At 36.4% G+C, this 14260-nt stretch overlaps 1 protein-coding gene across 1 annotated transcript in view; it reads right to left on the bottom strand.

The window, feature by feature from the left end:
- Positions 1-14029, bottom strand: part of LOC104357853 (retinol-binding protein 1) — a 37193-nt gene extending 23164 nt beyond the window's left edge. Inside the window, exons 1-3 of the mRNA XM_009963348.3 lie at positions 13913-14029; positions 12094-12230; positions 3879-4062 (exon numbers count right to left, since the gene is read on the bottom strand). Of these exons, the coding sequence (XP_009961650.2) occupies positions 3879-4062; positions 12094-12202 (293 nt within the window). The 5' untranslated portion in view covers positions 12203-12230; positions 13913-14029. The remainder of the gene's footprint in view (positions 1-3878; positions 4063-12093; positions 12231-13912) is intronic.
- Positions 14030-14260: the final 231 nt, after the last annotated feature.

Genomic DNA, 14260 nt, shown 5'->3' with positions numbered 1-14260 from the left:
TTTCAATTTCTTTTTGAAATTCTACCGTTATGGCAATTTTGGTAGCAACATTACTTTTAATACATTGTGGAGGTTTTTGCTTGAAACAGGATTAAATCACAGTTCAATCACTACATTTAATTTCTTGATTAAATTCAACCCCTCATGATGAAGTTCCTATAATGTATGCTCAGAAGTTTTCAGTAGGAGACATTCTTGTTCTCCCACATCCTCTTCTCCACAAAAACGTGTTTTCACCTTCCAGTTTTCCCTTTCATTTTAATGAAAAGAATCACAATGCTGAGAAACTCAAAATGTACAATTGTCATAAGATTTCTGGCATCCACGATGCTTCTAATTTGACTGAGTTTGAATCCATGGAGGCAGGCAAGGATCCTTTTGTCAGTTTTTCCAGGTTTCTATTGCTTTATTCTTTTCCAACTCCTGGTCACTGGTGCCCCACTGCAATAGCAGTACTACTACTTCATGGTAGTGGCCCCTTTGATCAAGGGCAAGTGCCAATCTCAGATTCAAACACCTAAACTCCCTTCCAAATCAGCATGGCCTTGCCTGTTTAGAATAGTCCCTGACTTGCACCATCCTGAGCCATACTTAGGCATCATTCATATGGGCACGAGCAAGAATTGTTTCAGGAAACAAGCTCACAGTTAAACAGGACAGGCAGACACGGACTCAAGCGAGTGTCTTGACTCTCTGTCTAGTACATATATAGCCGAAGTGACCATCAGGTCTTCTATAACTGTGCCAAAGCAATGATTATGAGTTACAAAGTAAAGTCCAAATTCAGTACGTGTACAAAGCCATAGATAATCCTTTGAATGTTTGGCTTAAAGAATGAATTTATAGCTTAGTCATTTAAATGTACACTTTTCAAATCATGCAAATACTTTTGTCCACAGGAATAAGTTGCACAAGTGTCGGGAACATACACCTAGACAGGCTGCATAACTACCTCCAGTAATTTTTGATGCTCAGCCATTGGCTAAAGAAACTACACAGACAAGAGGTGAGGGACATATGGTAATAGAGAGTAGGTAGCAGTAGCTTGGCCTGTGCCTTCCTACATTTCTATTTTTAATCCTGCCTTGTTGTAAACAGGCTGATACTATGTATAGTCAAGTACATTAACTTCGTATCATGGACTGACATTCTTGGGCCACGATTCAAAAATAAGAACTCTTGGCAAAGAGCTCACTGCAGGACTAATGTTACAAGTACTTCAAAATCAACCACAAGGTCTGTTCAGCAGGTGTTTCAAGTGCTGGGGCACAGAGGGTTATGTTATTTTAAAGATACACCAAAAAGGACAAACCAATCTGTCAGTTCATCAAGCATTTTCTGAACTGCATATGAAGCTTTGAATAACTAGCACAATTCAATTAAAGTTGGGTAAGATAGATCTTTACCAATTCTACATTAATTCACAGTATCTCTGCACCACAATGAAATCTATATTACCAGAGGAATTAATGTAATTATTTGGCCACTGACAATACTGTTTTGTCTACTGTTCTCTCCTGCTCTCCAAAAAAAGCCTTGAGATAGTGTCCAAAATTTCCATACTCAATGTAACAGGCAACTAATAGCACTGCCACAAGTGGGATATGAGCCTTCCTGCTTAAAATTTTTATGTCATAACTATTTGGGAGCCTCTACAAAATCCATAATTTTGATGGAATATGACAATTTCATTGCACTCAGGTAAAATAAGTACTGTAGGAAAAGGCCATTCATGTGTCTCAGGACACAATGTTCTACTGCAGTTAAGTGTATATTTCAAAATACCAATGAGACATTTAGGTACAATAATATTTTTTGCCTTTGCCTTGCAATAGCAAAATCTCTTTCTACTGGTACTAAAGTTTTCTACCTGAGGGAGCTTATAGTGAAGGCAGGGATTGGTGCTTGGTTCTTTGACCGGGGAAGAATCTATAGATTAACCTTCAACACCTATGAAGAAACACAACTCCACAATAAACCACTGCCTATTTATATTTGGGTAAGGATCTAGCCACTTTTTTTTTTTTTTTTATATTCAAATGTGACAGTTAAAATAGAATAATATAGCCAAAACACCTGCTTGTCCTATTTCATCAGGATGCTTCTTCCCCATTCAAGGGACAGGATTCAGTATCAGATTATGGCACTGGTTCAGCTCATTAATATAGGTCACCAATTGAGAAAAAAATGCTTTAAATTCATTTCTCTCTGTAACAGGCATCCATTTTAACATTTTATGAATTTATTTATAAAGCTAGAGGTTCACTTTCTAGAGCAACAGGAAGCTGGGTTGTTCATACCACATGGATATCACCTTCCCTGAGCAGAAAATTATACATACAGATTTTATTTATTGTCCCTCTTATACTAAAGGACTCTGAAGTAGACTTACAATTTACAAACCCAATCTTGCAAGTAATAGTCACTTCAGCTGGCCCTGTGCAAAATTAAAGCCTTTCTAAGTAGGATCACCTGATCTGTAAGATCTGTTGCTGCTTCTCTGGACAAAAATAGTTCTACAAAACTGAAGTTTAAGAGAAAAATCTCATACCCAACCAATACTGCAGACAGAACTTTCTGTGATTTCTCACATTGGAATATACAAGTGTGATTAGAGAAAAGAACAGAGAAGTTTTCTGCAAAGACAGGGTAGTGTTGTCTAGTCTTCCTCCCACCCTGATGCTATTCTGCTGGCCAGAGGGAAGGGGCAAAAGAAGTAGCAGGATGTCTATGTTCACTCAACAATGAAAATAAAAGCAGAACTAAAAGGCTCTACTAGGGTTTTTTGTAAGTACATAAGGTATTCTTACGTATGCTTTTGTAAAGTAACAGGTCTGGTTTTTAACTGCTTTCACACAGAGCTCTAAGGGCTTTCAGGGCAGTTGTTGGAAGGCACATTTTAGAGCCTTAAGCTATACAAACAACTGTTTCCAGTTAGAAAGTAACCTAGAAAGTGTGGATAGAAATGAAGAATCATTGATGGATCTTACAGCACACTTGATTTTTTGAAAGACATCCATGAAGTCTTTCACTTTAACAATATGTTGATTTTTGTAGCATCTTCGTTTCCAAAAAGTGGCTAGCACATGAACTTTGCATTTTCATGCCTTGCACCATAATGTATTTATTACCAAGACAAACCACATGGGAAAAAGGCACATTTCAAGGTCCCTACATCAAGTTAACTGGTTTTAGACAAATTGTTTTGGTTTTCCTTCCAGCAGAAAACCACAGTAAACTGTGATTTTGAAGAAAACATCAGCAGTTATGGGCTTGAGTTGAACTTGCCATTAGCGTTAGTAAGAAAATTTTTCAGGGATGCATGAATAGATAAACCTGCAGAGATAATAACAATGCCAACATAGCTAATCTGGAATAGGGAAGCTCCTGAAGAATAGGTTTGTTTGTAAAGTCTCTTACTTTCCAAGATCTCTATACTACCTGCTTAGACTTAAAAACAAGAGAAATAACACGAGAGCCAAGAACTTTACTGCTGAACTCTTTCAGTCAGTACAATTTTGCAAGACCCTTTCTTGGAAGAGACTTTCAACATGCACCTCACTACTTAAATGGCACAAGTGCAATACTGTGGTGTATTGCTTATGTGTGAGGAAAGCCTATCTGCTTTGCACTAGGAAAGGAAAGACTCCAGATGGGGAATACTGACTAAGCAGCCTTTCTGAAGGAAGGTGATGTGAATTTTCATTGCTCACAGATCTAATACTTTATTGCATAGCAGATGATGCCATAAACAGACATGTTCTGCTTAGCTTGGGTGTTTTACATGAGTGAGTTGTTTGGATTGATCTGGTAGCCTGACAGAATTTTGGCAATCAGTAACTTCATAAAGAAAATAAGAGAAAAAAAAAAGTAATTACCGCAATACTTCTACTGTCTCTGTCCATGTCTCCTGCTCACTCTCCCATGGATCAACTCGAATCCAATCAGATGTCTTCAGTGCTCGTTTAGCCATTGCTATCCGGTGCCTTGCTGAAACCAAGCCTTTCTTTCCATAGTCATCATTAACAGGAGACATTATGCCTTCAATCACCTGATACCTTCCTTTTCAAAAAAAAAAAAAAAACAAAAAAAGAAAAATCAATCACATTCACAGACTCTTGAAAATTTAGGGTGCACAGGACCCTGGGTGTTCACCCAGTTCAACCTCTTCAAAACACATTTAACTTTAAAGATATGAGAGGCTATGAACAACCTGATCTAGGTATTATTTTAATACAGAAAGAGCAATTTAAAAAGTTAAAAAGCCGCCTTATTGTCCCTCTGTGAACTGCCCACAGTTACTATCAATATGTTTATCCTATTAGATGATTCAAGAAGGAAAGCTGGATGAACACACAATTCTCAGGCAAGTAGATATGGTTATAAATTATGATGCTAACTTTCAAAAATACTGGAATATAAAACTGTATGTAGCAAATACAGCTTTTATATAGCAAGAACAACGGATAACTTAGCTGACCACTGCTTTTTTCTTAAGCACCTGATGCCTGTTATTTATCAAAACCATTGTGCCTTTTCATTGTGTTAAAGCAAGAATTATAACATATTACTGCAGCTGTGATTAATGAGATTCAGACAAATCAGAAGATTCAAGAACAAAGATGGGGCTAATGGAGTCTAAAATGAGACTTATAGCACTATGCACCAAACATCAGCTTAGCAGCCATTAAAGACCCTTTCTATCTGTCTGATCATGTTAATTAAATTTGAAAATCTGCCCACATTTTTCTACTCCTGTAACACGACATAATCATTAACATGACAAGATCTTTTTGTTAGACTTGACAGTTGTAGTCTCAAATCAGGAAACAAAAACATAGCTCTCATTTTAATAACTCTACAGGGAAACAAAGCACTGTTATAAGCTGCATCCCTCAAGAAACAGAGCAGAGAAAGGGTGTTGCAAATAAACAGAAATGAAACAAAATGATTTCTAATGTAACACATGCATTTTAAATAACTATGATAAATATACTGAAAGAGGAAAAAAATCCTCTTCCTTTTTCCTAATTCAATTGTTTCAACAAAGAAACTTAAAGAATGCAGTAAGTTCCCTCTATTGCTTTGTGATAAAAATGATACCCAGGACTCAATTTCTGATACTGGCACGTGACAACTGGATATTCTAAAATGGCCAGTTGGACTTGAAAAACAGCATTAAAATTCAAGGAGATTTACAGGCCTGTCTCCTGCTGAAACGTCAATCCAAACTATCCTCTGTTTTAAAACGTTGTTCTTATAGGCAAAATGGTCAACAGAGCAAGATAAAATTTTCCAGAAACATAGGTATGTATATAATTCAGTTCATCCCTTGATCTGAAACTGGAAATATTTTCACTTGACATAAGAACAACAGTTATTCTCTGATACTTTGATAATATACAATGCTATAATAAATTCTCATTTAAAGGGAAAGAAATTAGTTTGAATTCACTGATACGTTGCCCTTATTAATAGGTTTTCCTTAGAGAATAATATTCTTTTCCACATTTCAGTTCCTTTCTTTTCAGCTTTTACAGATATAAATTGTTTCTTTATATTTTAAATGAATATATTAAATGGAAAAATTAAAATTGTGTGAGAACATGCTAGCCAAGAATGACCGCAACTCTGCCATTTCCTTGTGAGCTGTAAAGAGTGCAATCCCTAGTCCGGCCTAGAACTGCACAAATTGGATGAGATAAGAGTTTCTGATGTCATATCAGTTTGTTCCAAAGCAGAAATGAAACCAAATGGAAGAGGAAAAAAATCAAGGTTGCTAATACTTGAAGTACCAAAAATCAAACACAGTAACTCTCTGAGATGATTCACAATAACTGAGTAACCCAGCACTATGCAAACATGATGCACATGAGAACCTTCCACCTGAAAATACAAGCTTTATCACTCAAAACGTAGGAAAATATGCTATTACTGGCTCTAAATAACTTCTGTCCTCTTCAGTAATTTGAAAGTTCTCCTATTCAAATATGTCCCTTGATTTTGGGAGGCATGCAAGCAGGAAATAATTAAGTTCTACCATCTTGAGTTGTTTTGTTTTGTTTTTTTCTCATTTCCACTGCAATTCTCTTCTCTGACCTATAATTTATCACAGGCAGTTCCAAACTCTCCTTGGTCCAGAATTATCTTAAAATTCTATTTCTTTAGAATGCTATTTGTTCTCATCATGCAGTATGTTATTATTGCTTGTCCTAAGTATGTGTAAAAATCCTCCAGGCCCTTAAGTGGCTTTGCTTTTCAAAATATATTTATCAAAAGCAGCAAAAAATTTCCTCTTGCTATGAACTTACATCCTCTAAGAACTACTTAGGATAACTAGTTAGAAAACTAAATATTATGAAAATAATAAAACAAAAAATGTCCCTCAAACATGTTAAAGTGGTATTATTACTGAAAACATGTATTTAGTATTCTGTTATAAAGGTCACTGCAAATTGTCAACCACTAACACAAATTGTAATGTTGAATTAGCTTATTAATACTAAATCATATTTATCAAATGCCAATTTCATATAAAATTATATGTGTACTTTTGCAGGGCTTTTAAAGATATAATTTCATCTAGTAGTATTTACTATTAGAAATCAGACTTACTGGAAACTGCCCCAATTCCCTTTTCAGCACTAGACAAGAGACTAACTTCTGCATATTAGTGCATTAATGTGAACAACTGCAGAGCATAGGATTACAGATTTTTGGTTTGGGTTCTGGAAGGTTTGTCCAGGAATAAACCTTTTCTTTGCTTAATTAAGCCTGTTCTAAGGGGATAAAGTTACCCACATATCTAAGATTAAACGATATGAGGCTGATGAACAGTTTAAATTTTACTGCATAGTATCTATACAACATCAAATAAATAAATAACAAAAATCACTTTGATTGCCAAGGAGTCAGTCCTCCTCTGTGAGGAAAGTGGCAGCTATTTCAAAATGTAAAAAGATGTAAAACTTGCTATCAGAAGTGAAAAATGTTGGAAAATAGTTACAATACAGCCTCATGTTCTAACCATCTGAGATGCAAAAAGACCTTACATTAACATAAGTTTTCATTTCTTCACTGAAATAACCACTGGCACACTTGCTTTTACAAATACGGTTAGTTAAATGGTTTATTAATTTCTTTTACCAGCCTTTTATGTGTGACTACACATACGGATTATTATGTGATTTTAATGTATTGAAGTAATAGTTTCCCTTCAACCCAGAAGAAATCAACAGTTACCTTTCCAGAACTCTCAGCCTACTAACGCTAGGTGAATAATACAAGAATTTTCCATTGTTCCATTTAAACCCAAATGTTAATTTTATTTATAGGCTGTCATTAACTGGGGTGGAGGGAGGGATATCTAATATCTTTGTTCAGATAACATGTAGGGGAGAAAACAAAAACAAAACCACCATGTAACGACTAGATACCAGTAATCCCAAAATTTGAGTTGTTCAAAACAATTTACAGACTAAATTTCAGAAAGATACTATCCAGTGCTTACTTTCCCATGACGCGTATGTAGAGATTGCTAAGCATGAAAAAAGAAAATAGGAAAGACTTTTCAAACTTCATGTTCAGTTACCTTCTGTGAGGGGAATTCAACAGAAGGAAAAAAAAAAAAAAAAAAAAAAATCAAAGGGCAAACAATTCAGCAATCCTTGCATTCAAAGTCAACATAAGCAACAAATACATCAGAGCAGTAAGGGACAATCTTTTAGGATAGCTCCCCATAGGATGGATGACTTTACCTTCACCACTTTGGAGCCCTTGAAAGATGCAGTCACCGAATTGGATGAAGTGTGCAAAAATTGTAGTGACAGATGCCATATGAGTACCTAGACAAACATAAATCATATCCACCTGGCTGAGTGAACTACACAGCCTGAAGGTACAGATTTACCTCTGCAGTCAGCCAGCCACACAAATACACTGCTACTTCAGGAACTCTCCTCCAATAGCTAAGTAACTGAGCATGCACACCGATCAGTCCCCAAATTAATGCTGATCGCATCTATAATAAACATTTTGTATGAATACCTCCAAATACAACTTCACTTTACAGACACCATCAACAGTTCACTTGATTTGGACAAAAAGGAAAGGCTGTTTCTTGACATCTATGAAAACGAGTATTTCCTCCAGAAAGGAAGGCTAAAACCACTGTCTTGAGAGTAAGAATGTGAATAATAAAAGTATTGTAGCTCCACTCACAGGACACCTGATTCTGAAATGCTCTCATCCAAGCTGACTTTTGCCATGTAACATCACTGGGAAGCAATGGTTTTCTTCAGAGATGCTACAGAACAGATGACTAGTATTCCAAAGTCAAATATATGGGCATAACCCAAATACCTCTGTGAGCACGGGACATTCACCCCTTATTCTGCTGGGTTTTAGAGTAAGACAACGAAACTTGTGGAACAAAAAGATGCTTACACTTCTTCCATTTAGAAAAGCATTCCTTAAACTCAGAAAAAGGTTAGGACCTGAACTGTATACACTGATAACAGTATTCTGAAAACTGAATTTTATGTAACGGAAGTGTTTTCTTTAGGGATGTGGTATATCTTGAGATGTCTTAAGACTTAGGCTTTTGTTGCTTAGATTTGCACCTCTGCAAATTGCACTCTATAACTTTCGTTCTGAACACTAAGCCACACATACATTGTTCTTCATGCATCTTTCTAGGGTAGTGCCTAATAAAAATAGCCACACACTGCTCTATTTAAGCAAGCACCACAGTAAATCTTGTAAAAAAAGTTTCCTTTTAATTTTTAAGTTCAGTTAATTTTAACTGTCTCTATTGTATATTTGGTAACTACTGCTGATCTGATCCTATTCCAATCATATATCTGTATTGCTATATACACTAGCAAAAAAGTAGGATCAGACCAGGATTATTTTGTGTTGTTTTCAAATTCCAGTTATCAGAATTGTTGCAGGAAAACAAATCTTTATCTGTGCATTTATCTTGACTTGCTGCTGTTACAATCTGTTCCTATCCCGTTTTTGAAACTATCAGTCCATTTTAATCAGATGCAGCCCTTGAACACCATAAACTTCTAAATTCCCAACGCTGGTTAGTCAGTGACTAATTACTCGCTGGACTTCTCAGCTCTGCTGCCCAGTGCTGCATCTAACCCAATGCACTGATTGTGTCACATTTTCCACAAGTTTTCATAAGATAGTAACTGATCTTCCTTCACTTTGCATCTGTCTTGTCACAGATAGAAACATCTTGCATTTCATACCCCCCTCCTTTGTCCTCTATCCCTTGTGGTCTCATCTGGAAACTTGGTGATGCAAGTATCCCCCACTAGCAATACTTGGGAAACAAGGTTTTAAACATCTGATAGCGGCTGATTCTAGTACTATTTCTTTGGACTTTATGGTCAAAAGAGAAATACAGTCAAAGAAAAATAAAAGCATCTGGCATCAGCTATTAACAGACTGGAAAGGCATTTGCCACAGTCAGGGCAAGTTTCAAGAAACAATTCTGAAACAAGTTTCTAGCTATGGGTGAGGATGTGTAAAGAGTCAAATGCACAAGAGTAGACGCAAAATTCAGATAAAAGAGAATCATTATTCAGTCACATGTAGCTACACCCATTGTATTTAAAAAGTGGCATGACAAGATCTGTAGACCGATATTAACAGAAAAAGCATCAATTACTTGGCACGTGGCAATGAAACTGCAGATACAGCTTAAAGTATCAGAAAATCAGTAAGTTTCCCTACTTGTATGTATGAAATGTATGAATGTGTGTATGAAATACGATGAAAAAGTATGTATGGAAAAAAAGATTAGACAGCATTTGAAACTAAAGTGATGTGCAAAAAGTTGGCAGACAGAATTACTGGGGATATCAGTCAGGACGCACATCATGGATAGTTAAGTCATTCATGGCAGTAAAATCTGAGCGTGAAGCCAACTCCAGCCAAACTATTGCATAACTCATCATTTTTGCCTGATTTCTGATCAAGCTGAAATACTGAAGTAGTACCAGAAGTAAGTCATTCTCACAGGTAGGAAACATCACCCCTCATGCTAGTTAATTTTTCACTCATGCTAGTTACTTTTTCAGTTATTCAGTGTGTACATTAGCTCAGAAATGTATTGTTCTCACTGAGAAGGCAATCAGTATGAATATGGCAGACCACTACCTTGCTTCAAACAAACTTTAGTCATGTATAACCACTGTCCTCCAGCCCCCCTATCAACTCCCAGTCTGCAACTAGTGCTTCTTAGCAAGTAAGTTCCAATTTCTCCTCTCCTTCACTGGGTAACTACACAAGTAGAAACAGGACTGAAAACATGAGAGAATAACCAATTAATTTCCTGTGTGTGATGGTTCTGCCATAAAACAGGCATCCAGAATCAATCATTTTATAGCATGTTGCCAACCCCTTCTGTTTGAGAAGCTGTCTTCACCATAGCAAGAAAGACCACATACCAGATTGTATGTATCCATACATATAAAACACATATATCTACATTTACAGTTACTTCAAATAATGCTACCTCTACTTGGGACTGGTAAAGCTTCTACAAGTTAATTGAGGATTCTTGGTTTGCAGGCATCCTTGCTTAAGCATTCAGAAAGTACAATGACACTGTAGGCAACCTAGACACAAATTAAGTCTCCTTTAATGCATGAAGTATGCACAGTAGTAAGATTCCACACATTAAACTAATTAGTCAAAAGGCAAGTCACATGCTATCCAGAACTAAGCACTGATGTTAGAGAGGTGCAATGTAATGCACAACTTTCATTTCAGCCTTTAAAAATTTCATTTTAAGTATGATTTTCAATAGACTTAGGTAAACTTCTGAGTAAGGGGTAGAGAGTTTGTTACAGAGAAAGCAGACCAGACAATGCATTATGATCCAGGCAGAATCATAATTAATTCCCCATTTCAATCCTTCTTTCAAGGTAAAGAAGTAAGTTACTGGTCTATAACATACGACTTAAACAAAAGTACCTGTTGGTCTCACATCACCTTTCTACTCCTTGCACACCTGGGCAGCAGGGGCAGTTATAAAATTACAGTGAGAAAAGCCAATTCAAATCCCTTTTTAACCCTTTATTTCTAATCCTGTGGGAGCAACAAAATCATTTTGCAGTTACAATAGAGACTTGTACAGGCAGCCCTCAGAGCCAGTTATGTATTTCTTCCTCATGAACGCCAAAGTCTTCTCACCGTATATGACGAGTATGTAGTTGCTGCTTTTACTGCACAGATTCTACCCCCTCCTCCCCACAATTTGACAGCCAAATTCCTTTTACTACTATTTTCTGTTCAGATTCCTACTGAACCATCTCCCTAGGAACTTCTCTGCCAGGTTCCAATAAACTATGATTCCCTTCCAACCGCTTCCAGAAACATATGCATATGTTTTAGCTGACAGATGGAAAAAAAAAAAAAAAAAGCCTCAGCAACTAAGTAGTTGATCAAACTTAGGAGTTCAATGCTTCTCGGTAGCTTTTCTGATCCTTGCTTAAGTTCCTGGTATTACCCACCTTTCTCCTTAGTTGCTGAAACCTTCTAGCCTGCTGACATCTAGCTTTTCTGATCTCCTTTATGACCAAATTATTTTGCTAGGGGAGGTAACTTGTACCTCCTAGTGAAGATAGATAATGAATAATTAACATTTTATCTTTTCTCCAGTTTCATCTGGCTGTCAAAACTGCTAACTGTAACACTTCTTCATAGTAAAATACAATGTATCATAAATGCATGAAATTTGAACGTAAATGTTTCTTCTCAGTTTCAAAATTGTTAAGCGTACTCTTCCACAAGGCTTAGTCTGTTCCATGAATATGATCCTAAAACTGCTGATAAAACTTTCACTTTATTTGCAGGAATGCTCATTATGATACTTGTTTATGTACTGAGTCAAAGGAAAAGGTAATGCTAGACCTATATGGAATATGCCGTGAAAGCCTCATGTTGAATGATCAATAAACAACATTAAACTTAAGCCAACTGTAAAGTGACAGCTTATCTACAGTGACTGTTAAAAATCTTTCTTCCTTTTCACAGTAAAACACTGTGTGTATGGTCCTAACACACCTTACTGACCTGTTTGGTGCAGGTGATCTCTAGCCAGCTCAAACAAACGCATATGCATGTTTGTGATGGGGTTAAAGGATCCACAAGCCAGAAGAATGAGAGGTATCCTGCTCTTCATGATGACATCAAAAAATTAAAACTCCACCCTAAAAAAAAATTATTAAAATAAAAACCAAATTTGACAAAGAGCAGTCTGCCCATTGCTCCTCAAACTAAAAGGAGCATTGTTTTCACAACTGTGTATTCCTGGAACGCTAGTAAATTATCAGAATATCAGTCCTCTATACCATCACAGCACACAGGAAGTACTAGCTCAAACACATGTGTTCTTTGGTATTAATTAGAAAAGCATCAACAAATTCTGTTTCCCCATATACAGAGATGTCCAGAAAGTATTTCTAGAAATTCATGTTGTCACCTGGCCTCCAGCCTTCTCCATCAAGTGTAGCAGTCCTCCTGGACTTGCATCCCAAACTTCAGAAGCCAGTCTTGGGTTAACAGACCAAATCTGGTACAGATTCTGTGCTCTGTTTAGCCAAATTCTGTTCTCCATCTGCAGTGTACCAAAGCACTGTAGCTCAGAGCCTACCTCCCACTATTACCAGTCCTTATAGTCTCCCTGCCCACCCCCCCACCACCCAGCTTTTATTACTTAGAAAAATTTAACAATGTCAAGTATATGTTTTATAGCTGCCAACTCTATCAGTTCTTTACAGAGGATTTACAACTCTGAAGACTAAGACTGTACCATTTAACAGCATTCAATGCACCTAGCAACAAGTTTTAATATTTTCACTTGTGACATGGTGGCAGTTTGCAAACTTTCTATAGAGAGAATTTGAAGCATACGTGCTATCTGTACTTTGACCATCTAGTACTGAATATAAACATAAAGATTATTTTATAATGTTTTCATTTTACTTTACTCATTTCTCCTATCTCCCATCATACTAAGGGAGATATACTGGGGGAAAAAAAGACTCACAGGCTGTAAAGCCACTGAAAGTTAGAAACAATTTTATGGTCTACATTTGTAGCAGCTGTAGGAAGCACATTTCACAGCGCTAGGTCTCTCTCCTTTGATTTACTCTTCCTGTATAGACACTAACAAATTCATGCGTGAAAATTGTATGCAAGCTTTACAGGTTCTTCATTCAGAAGAATCAAACTCTAAGTGTTCTTTTGTTCAATATCAGCAATTCTGTAAATGTATCTTCATTGTATGGGGAAACATCTTTTTGCCTTGGAACAGGTAACAAAACAGTATCTGTGATTAACTGAAAAATAAATCACTGCTAAACTGAAAAAGAAATCATTGCTAGAACATGTGCTCTCCCATAGTCCCAACTTTTTGCTAGATAAATTCTGTTGCCACAGATTAGTCAATGCTGAACTCTCAATGATAAATTGATTAATTCTAGACTAAGAATTTCCTAGAAGCAGGAACTTTTTAGTCACAACTACAATGGTGTTGCTCAGCATCCAGCATCACAAACAGGCTTGTACAATCTTATACGACAACCTAAAACCAATGACACAATCATATAACTCTACCCACTTGCCAAGCAGTATCGGTCAGCACGTCACTCAAACACATGTGCAGGGAGAAAAACACATACCCATTCTTCCCTCTAACACATATCAATAGCAGCTCTAGCTCTTTCATCTGCTACTTAATGGCTCTGGTATGCTGTCTGCTCTTCTGATGACGTGTAGTTTATATATCCTTTGCATTTCTTTTCTTTGCCACCTTGAAAGTTATAAACTGAATAATTTCTTTTGTTTTTTAAAAGAAACTTTAGGTTTTATAGACTTCTCTATTTCTCACCTGAAACAGATGTGTTGGATGGTCTGATTGCAGCTCTTACTCGTTTATACCTCTGAGACTCTAGGAAAGAGTTCATCAGGTAATTCTTAATGATAACCAGACAGTACTGTTAATGGAAACTCAAAAACCAAACCAAAACAAGAAGAACAAAAAATATTAAAAAAAAAATCAAATCATGAATGTATTAATGGTAAAAATGTAGAAAACAGGCATTTCAAAAGATGTTTTTATACATATATACATCACATACACCCTATATATATAAATATCTATCTACATAAACAAAAAACAAAGCAGTATTGTTTTTATTCCTACTATCCCCAATCTCACATATCCTAAACTTATTCA

The sequence above is a fragment of the Tyto alba genome, unplaced genomic scaffold, assembly GCF_018691265.1.
Source record: "Tyto alba isolate M040663 unplaced genomic scaffold, T.alba_DEE_v4.0 Super-Scaffold_10, whole genome shotgun sequence".
Taxonomy (NCBI): domain Eukaryota; kingdom Metazoa; phylum Chordata; class Aves; order Strigiformes; family Tytonidae; genus Tyto; species Tyto alba.
The sequence above is the reverse complement of the archived record's forward strand: the minus strand, read 5'-3'. Positions and strand labels throughout refer to the sequence as shown.